Source organism: Petromyzon marinus, chromosome 69 (assembly GCF_048934315.1).
Source record: "Petromyzon marinus isolate PM22_M1 ecotype Great Lakes invasive population chromosome 69, UKy_Petmar_22M1.pri1.0, whole genome shotgun sequence".
NCBI lineage: Eukaryota > Metazoa > Chordata > Hyperoartia > Petromyzontiformes > Petromyzontidae > Petromyzon > Petromyzon marinus.
The window spans coordinates 3,645,720-3,663,433 of record NC_133735.1 but is presented as its reverse complement, the minus strand read 5'-3'; the positions used below and the strand labels follow the sequence as shown (position 1 = coordinate 3,663,433).

At 53.9% G+C, this 17,714-nt stretch overlaps 2 protein-coding genes across 2 annotated transcripts in view; both read right to left on the bottom strand.

Annotated features, from left to right (window-relative positions):
• The window catches only part of LOC116957015 (sodium-dependent noradrenaline transporter-like), a 122,351-nt gene extending 117,647 nt beyond the window's left edge, over positions 1-4,704 (bottom strand). The window contains exon 1 of the mRNA XM_076055101.1: positions 4,440-4,704. Coding sequence (XP_075911216.1) covers positions 4,440-4,704 — 265 coding nt within the window. The remainder of the gene's footprint in view (positions 1-4,439) is intronic.
• Positions 4,594-16,389, bottom strand: LOC142906685 (uncharacterized). The gene is made up of 3 exons (XM_076054997.1): positions 13,538-16,389; positions 9,627-9,701; positions 4,594-4,896 (listed from the first exon to the last, which is right to left on the bottom strand). The coding sequence occupies exons 1-2, from the start codon at positions 15,359-15,361 to the stop codon at positions 9,651-9,653; spliced, it is 1,875 nt and encodes a 624-aa protein (XP_075911112.1). The 5' UTR covers positions 15,362-16,389; the 3' UTR covers positions 4,594-4,896; positions 9,627-9,650.
• Positions 16,390-17,714: the final 1,325 nt, after the last annotated feature.

The following is a 17,714-nucleotide window of genomic DNA, read 5'->3' as shown; positions in this document are numbered from 1 at the left end:
GACACCCAGTCACGTGTTACACGGTGACACCCAGTCACGTGATACACGGTGACACCCAGACACGTGTTACACGGTGACACCCAGTCACGTGATACACGGTGACACCCAGCCACGTGTTACACGGTGACACACAGTCACGTGTTACACGGTGACACCCAGTCACGTGTTACATGGTGACACCCAGTCACGTGTTACACGGTGACACCCAGACACGTGGTACACGGTGACACCCAGTCACGTGTTACATGGTGACACCCAGTCACGTGTTACACGGTGACACCCAGTCACGTGTTACACGGTGACACCCAGTCACGTGATACACGGTGACACCCAGCCACGTGTTACACGGTGACACACAGTCACGTGTTACACGGTGACACCCAGTCACGTGTTACATGGTGACACCCAGTCACGTGTTACACGGTGACACCCAGTCACGTGATACACGGTGACACCCAGCCACGTGTTACACGGTGACACACAGTCACGTGTTACACGGTGACACCCAGTCACGTGTTACATGGTGACACCCAGTCACGTGTTACACGGTGACACCCAGTCACGTGGTACACCGTGACACCCAGACACGTGGTACACGGTGACACCCAGTCACGTGTTACACGGTGACACCCAGTCACGTGTTACACGGTGACACCAAGTCACGTGTTACACGGTGACACCCAGACACGTGTTACACGGTGACACCCAGTCACGTGTTACACGGTGACACCCAGTCACGTGTTACACGGTGACACCCAGACACGTGGTACACGGTGACACCCAGTCACGTGTTACGCGGTGACACCCAGTCACGTGTTACGCGGTGACACCCAGTCACGTGTTACGCGGTGACACCCAGTCACGTGTTACACGGTGACACCCAGTCACGTGTTACACGGTGACACCCAGCCACGTGTTACACGGTGACACCCAGTCACGTGTTACGCGGTGACACCCAGTCACGTGGTACACGGTGACACCCAGTCACGTGGTACACGGTGACACCCAGTCACGTGGTACACGGTGACACCCAGTCACGTGTTGCACGGTGACACCCAGTCACGTGGTACACGGTGACACCCAGTCACGTGTTGCACAATGCGAGTTGGGCCTCACGCAATGGCACTGCTCACCACAACGTTACTGTATTGGATCAACAAACACATCATCATCACCACCACTACCATCATCATCACTACCACCACTACCATCACCACTACCACTACCATCACCACTACCATCATCATCACTACCACCACTACCATCACCACTACCACTACCATCATCACTACCACCACTACCATCACCACCACCACCATCATCATCACTACCATCACCACTACCACTACCATCATCACTACCACCACTACCATCACCACTACCATCACCACCACCACCACTACCATCATCACTACCACTACCATCATCATCATCACTACCATCATCACCATCACCACCACCATCATCACTACCATCACCACCACCACCACCATCACCATCACCACCATCACCACCACCACTACCATCATCACCACCATCACCATCACTACCATCACCACCACCATCACTACCACCACCACCACCATCATCACCACCATCACCATCACTACCATCACCACCACCATCATCACCACCACCACTACCATCATCACTACCACTACCATCATCATCATCACTACCATCATCACCATCACCACCACCATCATCACTACCATCACCACCACCACCACCATCACCATCACCACCATCACCACCACCACTACCATCACCACTACCATCACTACCACCATCACCACTACCATCATCACTACCATCACCACCACCACCACCATCATCACTACCACCACTACCATCACTACCACCACCATCATCATCATCACTACCATCACTACCACCACCACCACTACCATCATCACTACCATCACTACCACCATCATCATCACTACCATCACCACTACCATCACTACCACCATCACCACTACCATCACCACTACCATCACCACTACCATCACTACCACCATCACTACCACCATCACCATCACCACCACTACCATCACCATCACCACTACCATCACCACCACCACCACTACCACCACCACTACCATCATCACTACCATCACCACTACCATCACCACTACCATCACCACCACCACCACTACCATCACCACTACCATCACCACTACCATCACCACTACCATCACTACCACCACCACTACCACCACCACTACCATCACCACTACCATCACCACTACCATCACCACCACCACCACTACCACCACCACTACCATCACCACTACCATCACCACTACCATCACCACCACCACCACTACCATCACCACTACCATCACCACTACCATCACCACTACCATCACTACCACCACCACCACTACCATCACCACCACCACCACTACCATCACCACTACCATCACTACCACCATCACCACTACCATCACCACTACCATCACCACCACCATCATCATCATCACTACCATCACCACTACCATCACCACTACCATCACCACCATCATCACTACCATCACCACTACCATCACTACCACCATCACCACTACCACCACCACCAATCACCACCACTACCACCACCATCACTACCATCACCATCATCATCACCATCACCACTACCATCATCACTATCACCACCATCACTACCACCACCACCATCATCATCACTACCACCACCACCATCACCACCACTACCACTACCACCACCACTATCACCACCATCACTACCACCACCATCACCACTACCACTACCATCATCACCACCACTACCACCACCACTACCACCACTACTACCATCACCACCACCATCACTACCACCACCACCATCACCCACCATCACCACTACCACCACCACTACCCACCACCACCATCACCACCACCATCACCACTACCACCACCACCCACCACCACTACCACCACCCACCGCCACCATCACCACCAACCACCATCACCACTACCACCACCACCATCACCACCCACCATCACCACTACCCACCACCACCACTACCGCCAACAACCGCCATTCGTCAATAAGTGGCGGTGACGTCACCACGACGCTTGTGCCAGGCCATGTGCACCTTGAGGCCACGTGAAGTGTCGAACGTCCACCGGCAGTAGGTCACGGGGCAGACCCAGCTGCCACGGGTCGACTGACTGAGATGACTGGCTGATGCACCACCTGTGCCCCCTACTGTGCCAACCTGCTGTGCTTTAGCCACACGGCACTCCGCTCATTGTTGTGAGCGTCGCTCCTCCGCCCTCCGTTGTTGTTGGAGGGCGACTGCCTCCAACTGTCCAGTAGCGTCCTTCACGAGCCTCCTCCACAGAGGCCGAACTTGACACCGCTGGTACCAGTCATCGGCAAGTCCACTCAGCTCCACGTCCTCCTGTACCACATCACTCCATCTATTCTCTAGCCCGTGCCGCGCCCGTTTAGCCCCCTCGATCCGGCCAAACAAAAGCTGTGTCGGCATGCGGTGGCTGGGCATGCGGGCTACATGACCCAGCCAACGCAGCCTTGCCTGCCGGAGGAGCTCACCGATGGGACCTTGCCCAGATCTTTCAAGGATTTGTGAGCTCCTCACACAATCCAGCCTGGTTAAACCCACGATGGATCGTAGGCAGGCCAGCCTAAATGTTTCTAACCGGCGAAGATGTTCCATTAGGGGGGTCCACGTTTCGCAAGCGTAGAGAAGGGAGGGAATGACCGTAGCCGAGAAGACCTGAAGATTAGTGCGGAGTGACAGACCAGGTAGCTTCCACACAGTGTTACGCAACCGATGAAAAGATATTGCCGCTCACCACCCACCATCACCACTACCACCACCACTACCATCACCCACCAGAGCCACCATCACCACTACCACCACTACCACCACCCCCCACCATCACCACTCCCACCACTACCACCACCACTATCACCCACCATCACCACTACCACTATCACCACTACCATCATCACCACCATCATCACCATCACCACTAACACCACCACCACCACCCACCATCACCACTACCACCACCACCACTACCCACCACCACTACCACCATCACCACCATCACCACCATCACCACTACCATCACCACCACCCACCACCACCACCCACCATCACCACTAGCACCATCACCACTACCATCATCACCACCATCATCACCATCACCACTACCACCACCACTACCACCATCACCACTACCACCACTACCACCATCACCACCACCACTACCACCATCACCACTACCACCACTACCACCATCACCACCACCACCACTACCACCACTACCACCACCACCACCATCACCACCACCACCATTACCACCACCACCATCACCACCACCACCACTACCACCACCACCACTACCACCACCCACCACTACCACCCACCACCACTACCACCACCACTACCACCACCACCACGCACCTCCGCCATTCTTGTAACACAGAAAAGGAAATCGCCAGACGTTTGCGAGGTCGACAGCAAACCCCACGACGGAGAGCAGGAAGTCCACCTTCTTAGACCACGTCTCCCTGGTGACTTCAGCCGCACCTCCTCCACCTCCTCCTCCACCTCCTCCTCCTCCTCCACCTCCTCCTCCACCTCCTCCACCACCCACCACCAGGGTGGTCTCGTGGAGTGGTCCGGGACTTGGAGACGAGAGGCGGTCGAGGGGCACCGCCTGGACCATCATCTCCCTGCTGCTGCTGCAAGTGGCTGCTGCTGCTGCTGTGGGTTGTTGTTGTGGTGGTGGTTGTGGTTGTTGTTGTTGTTGTGGTGGTGGTGGTGGGAGGAGGGCGATCTGAGCGTCCATCGCAGACGCGCGCTCAGCAACTTCGGCGGCGGCGGCGGAGGATGAGGAGGAGGAGGAGGACATCGCCACCTCAGGAGAGACACGCGGGGAGAGAGACACGGGGAGAGAGACACGGGGAGAGACACGGGGAGAGACACGGGGAGAGACACACGGGGAGAGACACGGAGAGAGACACGCGGGGAGAGAGACACGGGGAGAGAGACACGGGGGGAGAGAGAGACACGGGGGGAGAGACACACGGGGAGAGAGACACACGGGGAGAGAGAGACACGGGGGGAGAGACACGGGGAGAGAGAGACACGGGGGGAGAGACACACGGGGAGAGAGAGACACGGGGAGAGAGAGACACGGGGAGAGAGACACGGGGAGAGACACGGGGGGAGAGAGACACGGGGAGAGACACGGGGAGAGACACGGGGGGAGAGAGACACGCGGGGAGAGAGACACGGGGGGAGAGACACACGGGGAGAGAGACACGGGGAGAGAGACACGGGGGGAGAGACACTGGGAGAGAGACACGCGGGGAGAGAGACACGGGGAGAGAGACACGGGGAGAGAGACACGGGGAGAGAGAGAGACACGTGGGCAGAGACACGGGGGGAGAGACACGGGGAGAGAGACACGGGGGGAGAGACACGGGGAGAGAGAGACACGCGGGGAGAGAGAGAGACACGTGGGCAGAGACACGGGGAGAGAGACACGGGGAGAGAGACACGGGGAGAGAGAGACACGGGGGGAGAGAGACACGCGGGGAGAGACACACGGGGAGAGAGACACACACGGGGGGAGAGAGAGACACGTGGGCAGAGACACGGGGGGAGAGACACGGGGAGAGAGACACGGGGGGAGAGACACGGGGAGAGAGACACGGGGGGAGAGACACGGGGAGAGAGACACGGGGAGAGAGACACGGGGGAAAGACATGGGGAGAGAGACACGGGGGGAGAGACACACGGGGAGAGAGACACGGGGGGAGAGACACGGGGAGAGAGACACGGGGGGAGAGACACGGTTAGAGAGACACACGGGGAGAGAGAGACACGGGGGGAGAGACACGTGGAGAGAGAGACACGGGGAGAGAGACGCGGGGAGAGAGAGACGCGGGGAGAGAGAGACGCGGGGAGAGAGACACGGGGAGAGAGACACGGGGAGAGAGACACGGAGGGAGAGAGACACGGGGGGAGAGAGACACGGGGGGAGAGAGACACAGGGGGAGACACGGGGAGAGAGACACGGGGAGAGAGACACGGGGAGAGAGACACGGGGGGAGAGACACGGGGAGAGAGACACGGGGAGAGAGACACGGGGGGAGAGACATGGGGAGAGAGACACGGGGGGAGAGACACACGGGGAGAGAGACACGGGGGGAGAGACACGGGGAGAGAGACACGGGGGGAGAGACACGGTTAGAGAGACACACGGGGAGAGAGAGACACGGGGGGAGAGACACGGGGAGAGAGAGACACGGGGAGAGAGACGCGGGGAGAGAGAGACGCGGGGAGAGAGAGACCCGGGGAGAGAGACACGGGGAGAGAGACACGGGGAGAGAGACACGGAGGGAGAGAGACACGGGGGGAGAGAGACACGGGGGGAGAGAGACACGGGGGGAGACACGGGGAGAGAGAGACACGGGGAGAGAGACACGGGGAGAGACACGGAGAGAGACACGCGGGGAGAGAGACACGGGGAGAGACACAGGGAGAGAGACACGGGGAGAGACACGGGGAGAGACACGGGGAGAGAGAGACACGGGGAGAGAGACGCGGGGAGCGACACGGGGAGAGAGACACGGGGAGAGAGACACGGGGAGAGAGACACGGGGAGAGAGAGACACGGGGAGAGAGAGACACGGGGAGAGAGACACGGGGAGAGACACGGAGAGAGATACGCGGGGAGAGAGACACGGGGAGAGACACGGGGAGAGAGACACGGGTCTCTGTGGGTCTCTATGTATCTCTACGTGTCTCTGTGGGTCTCTATGTATCTCTACGTGTCTCTGAGGGTCTCTATGTATCTCTACGTTTCTCTGTGTGTCTCTATGGGCTCCATCGTATGGGTTGCAGACTCTCAGTGTCTCTGACACGGCCATCGTGAACGCCACAGAGAGAGACACCCAGACCTAGGGCTTGAACCCAGACCCTCAGTGTCTCTGGCTTAGTGAACCCCACTGAGAGAGAGACACCCAGACCCAGGGATTGAACCCAGACCCACAGTGTCTCTGGCTTAGTGAACCTCACTGAGAGAGAGACACCCAGACCCAGGGATTGAACCCAGACTCTCAGTGTCTCTGGCTTAGTGAACCTCACTGAGAGAGAGACACCCAGACCCAGGGATTGAACCCAGACTCTCAGTGTCTCTGGCTTAGTGAACCTCACTGAGAGAGAGACACCCAGACCCAGGGATTGAACCCAGACCCTCAGTGTCTCTGGCTTAGTGAACCTCACTGAGAGAGAGACACCCAGACCCAGGGGTTGAACCCAGACCCTCAGTGTCTCTGGCTTAGTGAACCCCCTGAGAGAGAGACACCCAGACCCAGGGGTTGAACCCAGACCCTCAGTGTCTCTGGCTGGGGCCACATCTGGGGTTGTAGTGGTGAGCGGAATGCGAGGTCACGACCCCGCTTGATATCTCTCTCGGGATTGGCTGCTGGTCTCGACCCCACCCCTCCTCCCCTTCTGCCCGAATAAAATTGAAAATGGTTTGTGACTCTATGGGTCTCTGTGTGTGATGAGTCTATGGGTCTCTGCTGTGTGATGAGTCTATGGGTCTCTGTGTGTGATGAGTCTATGGGTCTCTGCTGTGTGATGAGTCTATGGGTCTCTGTGTGTGATGAGTCTATGGGTCTCTGTGTGTGATGAGTCTATGGGTCTCTGCTGTGTGATGAGTCTATGGGTCTCTGCTGTGTGATGAGTCCATGGGTCTCTGTGTGTGATGAGTCTATGGGTCACTACGGTGTGATGGGTCTATGGGTCTCTACTGTGTGATGAGTCTATGGGTCTATGTGTGTGATGAGTCTATGGGTCACTACGGTGTGATGAGTCTATGGGTCTCTACTGTGTGATGAGTCTATGGGTCTCTGTGTGTGATGAGTCTATGGGTCTCTGCTGTGTGATGAGTCCATGGGTCTCTGTGTGTGATGAGTCTATGGGTCACTACGGTGTGATGAGTCTATGGGTCTCTACTGTGTGATGAGTCTATGGGTCTCTGTGTGTGATGAGTCTATGGGTCACTACGGTGTGATGAGTCTATGGGTCTCTACTGTGTGATGAGTCTATGGGTCTCTGTGTGTGATGAGTCTATGGGTCTCTACTGTGTGATGAGTCTATGGGTCTCTGTGTGTGATGAGTCTATGGGTCTCTGTGTGTGATGAGTCTATGGGTCTCTGCTGTGTGATGAGTCTATGGGTCTCTGTGTGTGATGAGTCTATGGGTCACTACGGTGTGATGAGTCTATGGGTCTCTGATGTGTGATGAGTCTATGGGTCTCTACTGTGTGATGAGTCTATGGGTCTCTGCTGTGTGATGAGTCTATGGGTCTCTGTGTGTGATGAGTCTATGGGTCTCTGCTGTGTGATGAGTCTAAGGCTATCTTAAATCTCTTCACTGTAGGGCAAGTAGCCCTACAGTTCGTTAGAGGCTACACGGGGGACCTTTCCATTAATATTCACCTACTCATTCACCAACCCACTCACTCACTACACCACTCATTCACCAACCCACTCACTACACCACTCACTACACCACTCATTCACCAACCCACTCACTACACCACTCACTACACCACTCACTACACCACTCACTACACCACTCACTCACTACACCACTCACTCACTACACCACTCACTACACCACTCACTACACCACTCACTCACTACACCACTCACTACACCACTCACTCCACCACTCACTACACCACTCACTACACCACTCACTACACCACTCACTACACCACTCACTCACTACACCACTCACTACACCACTCACTACACCACTCACTCACTACACCACTCACTACACCACTCACTACACCACTCACTCACTACACCACTCACTACACCACTCACTACACCACTCACTCACTACACCACTCACTACACCACTCACTACACCACTCACTACACCACTCACTCACTACACCACTCACTACACCACTCACTACACCACCCACTCACTACACCACTCACTCACTACACCACTCACTCACTACACCACTCACTACACCACTCACTACACCACTCACTCACTACACCACTCACTACACCACTCACTCACTACACCACTCACTACACCACTCACTACACCACTCACTACACCACTCACTCACTACACCACTCACTACACCACTCACTACACCACTCACTACACCACTCACTACACCACTCACTCACTACACCACTCACTACACCACTCACTACACCACGCACTCACTACACCACTCACTACACCACTCACTACACCACTCACTACACCACTCACTCACTACACCACTCACTACACCACTCACTACACCACCCACTCACTACACCACTCACTACACCACTCACTAACTACACCACTCACTCACTACACCACTCACTACACCACTCACTCACTACACCACTCACTCACTACACCACTCACTACACCACTCACTCACTACACCACTTACTCACTACACCACTCACTACACCACTCACTACACCACTCACTATACCACTCACTACACCACTCACTCACTACACCACTCACTCACTACACCACTCACTACACCACTCACTACACCACTCACTCACTACACCACTCACTCACTACACCACTCACTATAATCGTCACTGGTGAAGGCCGTCAGTGGGAATCGAACTTGGGTCGCAGGGTTCGTAGCGCAGCGTAGCACCACTACAGACACACACAGACACACACACAGACACTGAGACACACACAGAGACACTGACACACTGGCACACACAGACACACACAGAGACACACACAGACACACAGTCACACTGACACACACACACACACAGAGACACACTGACACACTGACACACACAGACACACTGACAAACACCCGACACACACTGACACACACACACAGACACACACACACAGACACACAGAGACACACAGAGACACACAGACACACTGACACACTGACACACACAGACACACACACAGAGACACTGACACACACAGAGACACACACAGACACAGTCACACACAGAGACACACAGACACACACAGAGACACAGACACACTGACACACTGACACACACAGACACACACACAGAGACACCGACACACACAGAGACACAGACAGAGACACTTACACAGACACACACAGAGACACACACAGAGACACACAGACACACACAGAGACAAACAGAGACACACACAGAGACACACTGACACACACAGAGACACACTGACACACACAGAGACACAGAGAGACACACACAGAGACACACAGACACACACAGACACACTGACACACACAGACACACACTGACACACACAGAGACACACTGACACACTGACACACACAGACACACACACACAGAGACACTGACACACATAGAGGCACACACAGACACAGTCACACACAGACACACACACACAGACACACAGTCACACACAGAGACACACACAGACACACACACACAGACACACACAGAGACACACACAGAGACACACAGACACACACATAGACACAGAGACAGAGACACAGAGACACAGAGACACAGACAGAGACACACACAGAGACAGAGACATAGAGATACACAGAGACACAGGGACACAGAGACGCAGAGACAGAGACACAGAAACACATAGAGACAGATAGAGACAGAGAGAGACACAGAGACACACATAGACACACAGAGAGACACACAGAGAGACACACAGAGCCACAGAGAGAGACAGAGAGAGACACAGAGACACACAGAGACAGAGAGAGAGACACACAGAGAGAGACAGAAAGAGACACAGAGACACACAGAGACACAGACACAGAGACACACAGAGACACACACAGACACACACAGAGACACAGAGAGAGACAGAGAGAGACAGAGAGAGACACAGAGACACAGAGAGAGAAAGAGAGAGACACAGAGACACACAGAGACAGAGAGAGACACAGAGACACACGCAGAGACAGAGACACACACAGAGACACACAGAGACACACACAGAGACACACACAGAGACACACAGAGACAGAGAGAGACACAGAGACACACGCAGAGACAGAGACACACACAGAGACACAGAGACAGGCAGAGACACAGAGACGTAGAGACAAAGACACAGAGAGAGAGAGACAGAGACACAGAGACACACACATAGAGACAGAGACACAGAGACAGACAGAGACACAGAGACACAGAGACATACAGAGACACACAGGGACACATAGAGACAGAGACACAGATACAGACAGAGACACAGAGACACAGAGAGACAGAGACACATAGACACACAGAGACACACAGACACACAGAGACACAGAGACACACAGAGACACAGAGACACATAGAGACACATAGAGACAGAGACACAGAAACAGACAGAGAAAGAGAAACACACAGAGACATGGAGACAGAGACAGACAGAGACACAGAGACACAGATACACAGACAGACAGAGACACACAGACACACACAGATACATACAGAGACATACAGAGACACAGAGACACACACAGAGACAGAGACACAGAGACAGAGACACACAGAGACAAAGAGACAGAGACACACAGAGACACAGAGACACACACAGAGACACAGAGACACACACAGAGACACAGAGACACAGAGACACAGACAAAGACCCACACAGAAACAGAGACATAGAGATACACAGAGACACAGGGACACAGAGACGCAGAGACACAGAAACACACAGAGACAGATAGAGACAGAGAGAGACACAGAGACACACAGAGACACACAGAGAGACACACAGAGAGACACACAGAGCCACAGATAGAGACAGAGAGAGACACAGAGACACACAGAGACAGAGAGAGACACAGAGCCACAGAGAGAGACAGAGAGTGACACAGAGACACACAGAGACAGAGAGAGACACAGAGACACACAGAGACACAGACACAGAGAAACACACAGACACACACAGAGACACAGAGAAAGACAGAGAGAGAGACAGGGAGAGACACACAGAGACACAGAGAGATACAGAGAGAGACACAGAGACACACAGAGACAAAGAGAGAGACAGGGAGAGAGACACAGAGACACAGAGAGAGACAGAGAGAGACACAGAGACACAGAGAGAGAAAGAGAGAGAGACACAGAGACACACAGAGACAGAGAGAGACACAGAGACACACGCAGAGACAGAGACACACACACAGACACAGAGACAGAGACACACAGAGACAGAGACAGACAGAGACACAGAGACACAGAGAGACAGAGACACACAGAGACACACAGACACACAGAGACACAGAGACACACAGAGACACAGAGACACATAGAGACACATAGAGACAGAGACACAGAGACAGACAGAGACACAGAGACACACACATAGAGACAGAGACACAGAGACAGACAGAGACACAGAAACACACAGAGACAGAGACACAGAGACACAGACACAGAGACACAGAGACAGAGACAAAGAGACAGAGACACAGATACACAGAGACAGAGATACAGAGACAGAGACACAGAGACAGAGACACAGAGACACACATAGACACACACAGAGACACAGAGACACACAGCGACACGGAGACACATAGAGACACATAGAGACAGAGACACAGAGACAGACAGAGACACAGAGACAGACAGAAACACAGAAACACACAGAGACACAGAGACACACATAGACATGGAGACAGAGACAGACAGAGACACAGAGACACACAGAAACACACAGGGACACATAGAGACAGAGCCACAAAGACAGACAGAGACACAGAGACACACACATAGAGACACACACAGAGACACAGAGACACACAGAGACACAGAGACACACAGAGACACAGAGTCATGGAGACAGAGACACACAGAGACACACAGAGACACAGAGACACACAGACAGAGACACAGAGACAGAGACACAGAGACACACAGACAGAGACACAGAGACACACACAGACACAGACAGAGACACAGAGACACACAGAGACACAGAGTCATGGAGACAGAGACACACAGAGACACACAGAGACAAAGAGACACACAGAGACACAGAGACATACAGACAGAGACACACAGACACAGAAACAGAGACACGGAGACACACAGAGACACACAGACAGAGACACAGAGACAGAGACACAGAGACAGATACACACAGAGACACACAGAAAAAGATACAGAGACACACGGACACAGAGTCATGGAGACAGAGACACACAGAGACACACAGAGACACAGAGACAGACAGAGACAGAGAGACATACAGACAGAGACACACAGACACAGAAACAGAGAAACAGAGACACACAGAGACACACAGAGACACACAGACAGAGACACACAAAGACACACAGAAACACACCGAGACACAGAGACAGAGACAAAGAGACAGAGACAGACAGAGACACAGAGACAGACAGACAGAGACACAGAGACACACAGACAGAGACACAGAGACACAGAAACACAGAGACACAAACACACAGAGACACAGAGACACACAGACAGAGTCACAGAGACACAGAGACAGAGAGACACACAGAGACAAGTTACCGAGTCTGAGACTTGTGAGTTGTGGTCGCTGCAAACACAGAGACACACAGATAGAGACACCCACACAGAGACACACAGAGACACACCGAGACACACACACAGAGACACACACACAGAGACACAGAGACACACAGAGACACACACACAGAGACACAGAGACACAGACACACATAGATACAGAGACACACAGACAGAGACACAGAGACACAGAGACAGAGACACACAGAGACACACAGAGACACACACAGAGACACACAGAGACACACAGAGACACAGACACAGAGACACAGAGACAGAGACACACAGAGATAGAGACACACAGAGACACACAGAGACAGAGACACAGAGACACACAGAGACACAGAGACACACAGAGACAGAGACACACAGAGACAGACACACAGAGACAGAGACACACAGAGACAGAGACACAAAGACAGAGACACAGAGAGACACACAGAGACACAGAGACACACAGAGACACAGACACACACACAGAGACACAGAGACACACAGAGACACACACAGAGACACAGAGACACACAGAGACAGACACAGAGACACACAGAGACACAGAGACACACAGAGACACACAGACAGAGACACAGACACAGAAACACAGAGACAGAGACACACAGAGACAGAGACACACAGAGACACACACACAGAGACACACAGAGACACAGAGACACACAGAGACACAGAGACACAGAGACAGAGACACACAGAGACAGAGACACACAGAGACACACAGAGACAGAGACACAGAGACACAGAGATACACAGACAGAGACACACATAGACACACACACACAGACACACAGACACACACACAGAGATACAGAGACACACAGAGACACAGACACACACACAGAGACACACAGAGACACAGAGACAGAGACACAGAGACACAGACACACAGAGACAGAGACACAGAGACACAGACACAGAGACACAGAGACAGAGACAAAGAGACAGAGACACAGAGACACAGAGACAGAGATACAGAGACAGAGACACACACAGAGACACAGAGACAGAGACACAGAGACAGAGACACAGAGACAGAGACACACACATACAGAGACACAGAGACAGAGAAACACAGAGACACAGACACAGAGACACACAGAGGCACAGAGACAGAGACACACAGAGACACAGAGACACAGACACACAGAGACACACGCAGACACACACAGAGACACACAGAGACACAGAGATACACATAGACAGAGACACAGAGAGACACAGACACAGAGACACACACAGCGACACAGAGACAGAGACACACAGAGACAGAGACACAGAGACAGAGACACAGAGACAGAGACACATAGAGACAGAGACACAGAGACAGAGACACACAGAGACACAGAGAGATACAGACACAGAGACACACACAGAGACACAGAGACAGAGACACAGAGACACACACAGAGACACACAGAGACAGAGACACAGAGACACACACACAGAGACAGAGACAGACACACAGAGACACACACAGAGACACACAGACACACACAGACACAGAGACAGACACACACACAGAGACAGAGACAGACACAGAGACACACACAGACACACAGAGACACACAGAGACACAGAGACACACACAGAGACAGACACACACACAGAGACAGAGACACACAGAGACACAGAGACAGACAGACACACACAGAGACAGACACACACACAGAGACAGACACACACACACACAGACACAGAGACACACACACACAGAGACAGACACACACACAGACACAAAGAGACACACAGAGACACAGACACACACACACAGAGACAGACACACAGAGACATACAGAGACACAGAGACACACAGAGACACAGAGACACACAGACACAAAGAGACACACAGACACAAAGAGACACATACACAGACACACACACACAGACAGACACACACACAGAGACAGAGACACACAGAGACACAGAGACAGACAGACACACACAGAGACAGAGACACCCAGAGACACACACACACAGACACAGAGACACACACAGAGACACAGAGACACACAGAGACACCCAGAGACACACAGAGACACAGACACACACACACAGAGACAGACACACAGAGACATACAGAGACACAGAGACACACAGAGACACAGAGACACACAGACACAAAGAGACACACAGACACAAAGAGACACACACACAGACACACACACACACAGACAGACACACACACACACACAGAGACAGACACAGAGACACACACACAGACACACAGAGACACACAGAGACACACAGAGACACACACAGAGACACACACAGAGACAGACACACACACAGACACAAAGAGACACAAACAGACCCAGAGACACACACACAGAGACAGAGACACCCAGAGACAAGTTACCGAGTCTGAGACTTGTGAGTTGTGGTCCCTGCCGCTGCCGCTTCTGGAGTCTCGTTCACTCCCCCTGCTCGCTACTGTGAGAGCAGGGGGAGGGGTGGTGGTGAGTGGTGGTGGTGGTGGTGAGTGGTGGTGGTGAGTGGTGGTGGTGAGTGGTGGTGGTGAGTGGTGGTGAGTGGTGGTGGTGAGTGGTGGTGGTGAGTGGTGGTGAGTGGTGGTGGTGAGGGGTGGTGAGTGGTGGTGAGTGGTGGTGGTGAGTAGTGATGGTGGTGGGTGGTGGTGGTGAGTGGTGGTGGTGAGTGGTGGTGGTGAGTGAGTGGTGGTGGTGGTGAGTGGTGGTGAGTGGTGGTGAGTGGTGGTGGTGAGGTGTGGTGAGTGGTGGTGAGTGGTGGTGGTGGTGAGTGGTGGTGAGTGGTGGTGAGTGGTGGTGGTGAGTGTTGGTGGTGAGTGGGGGTGAGTGGTGGTGGTGGTGGTGGTGGTGAGTGGGGGTGAGTGGTGGTGGTGGTGGTGAGTGTTGGTGGTGAGTGGTGGTGGTGAGTGGTGGTGAGTGGTGGTGAGTGGTGGTGGTGAGGGGTGGTGAGTGGTGGTGAGTGGTCGTGGTGAGTGGTGGTGAGTGGTGGTGAGTGGTGAGTGGTGGTGAGTGGTGGTGGTGAGTGGTGGTGAGTGGTGGTGAGTGGTGAGGGGTGGTGAGTGGTGAGTGGTGGTGAGTGGTGGTGGGTGGTGAGTGGTGGTGAGTGGTGGTGGTGAGTGGTGAGTGGTGGTGGTGAGTGGTGAGTGGTGGTGGTGAGTGGTCGTGGTGAGTGGTGGTGAGTGAGTGGTGGTGGTGAGTGGTGGTGAGTGGTGGTGAGTGGTGAGGGGTGGTGAGTGGTGAGTGGTGGTGAGTGGTGGTGAGTGGTGGTGGTGAGTGGTGGTGGTGAGTGGTGAGTGGTGGTGAGTGAGTGGTGAGTGGTGGTGGTGGTGAGTGGTGAGTGAGTGGTGAGTGGTGGTGCTGAGTGGTGGTGGTGAGTGGTGGTGAGTGGTGGTGGTGAGTGAGTGGTGAGTGGTGGTGAGTGAGTGGTGGTGAGTGGTGGTGAGTGGTGGTGGTGAGTGAGTGGTGAGGGAATGGTGAGTGTTGGTGGTGGTGAGTGGTGGTGGTGAGTGGTGGTGAGTGAGTGGTGGTGAGTGGTGGTGGTGAGTGGTGGTGAGTGGTGGTGGTGACTGAGTGGTGAGTGTTGGTGGTGAGTGGTGGTGGTGAGTGGTGAGTGGTGGTGAGCGGTGGTGAGTGTTGGTGGTGAGTGGTAGTGAGTGAGTGGTGGTGAGTGAGTGGTGAGTGGTGGTGAGTGGTGGTGAGTGAGTGGTGAGCGGGTGGTGAGTGGTGGTGGTGAGTGAGTGGTGAGTGGTGGTGGTGAGTGGTGGTGAGTGAGTGGTGAGTGAGTGGCGAGTGAGTGAGTGGTGAGTGGTGATTGGTGAGTGGTGGTAATGAGTGGTGGTGGTGAGTGGTGTGAGTGAGTGGTGAGTGGTGTTGAGTGGTGAGTGAGTGGTGGTGAGTGGTGAGTGAGTGGTGGTGAGTGGTGGTGGTGAGTGGTGAGTGAGTGGTGAGTGGTGGTGAGTGAGTCTTGAGTGGCGGTGGTGAGTGGTGGTGAGTGAGTGATGGGTGGTAGTGGTGAGTGAGTGGTGGTGAGTGGTGGTGAGTGGTGGTGAGTGAGTGGTGAGTGGTGGTGAGTGGTGGTGAGTGGTGATGAGTTAGTGGTGAGTGAGTGGTGGTGAGTGGTGAGTGGTCGTGAGTGGTGGTGGTAAGTGGTGAGTGGTGGT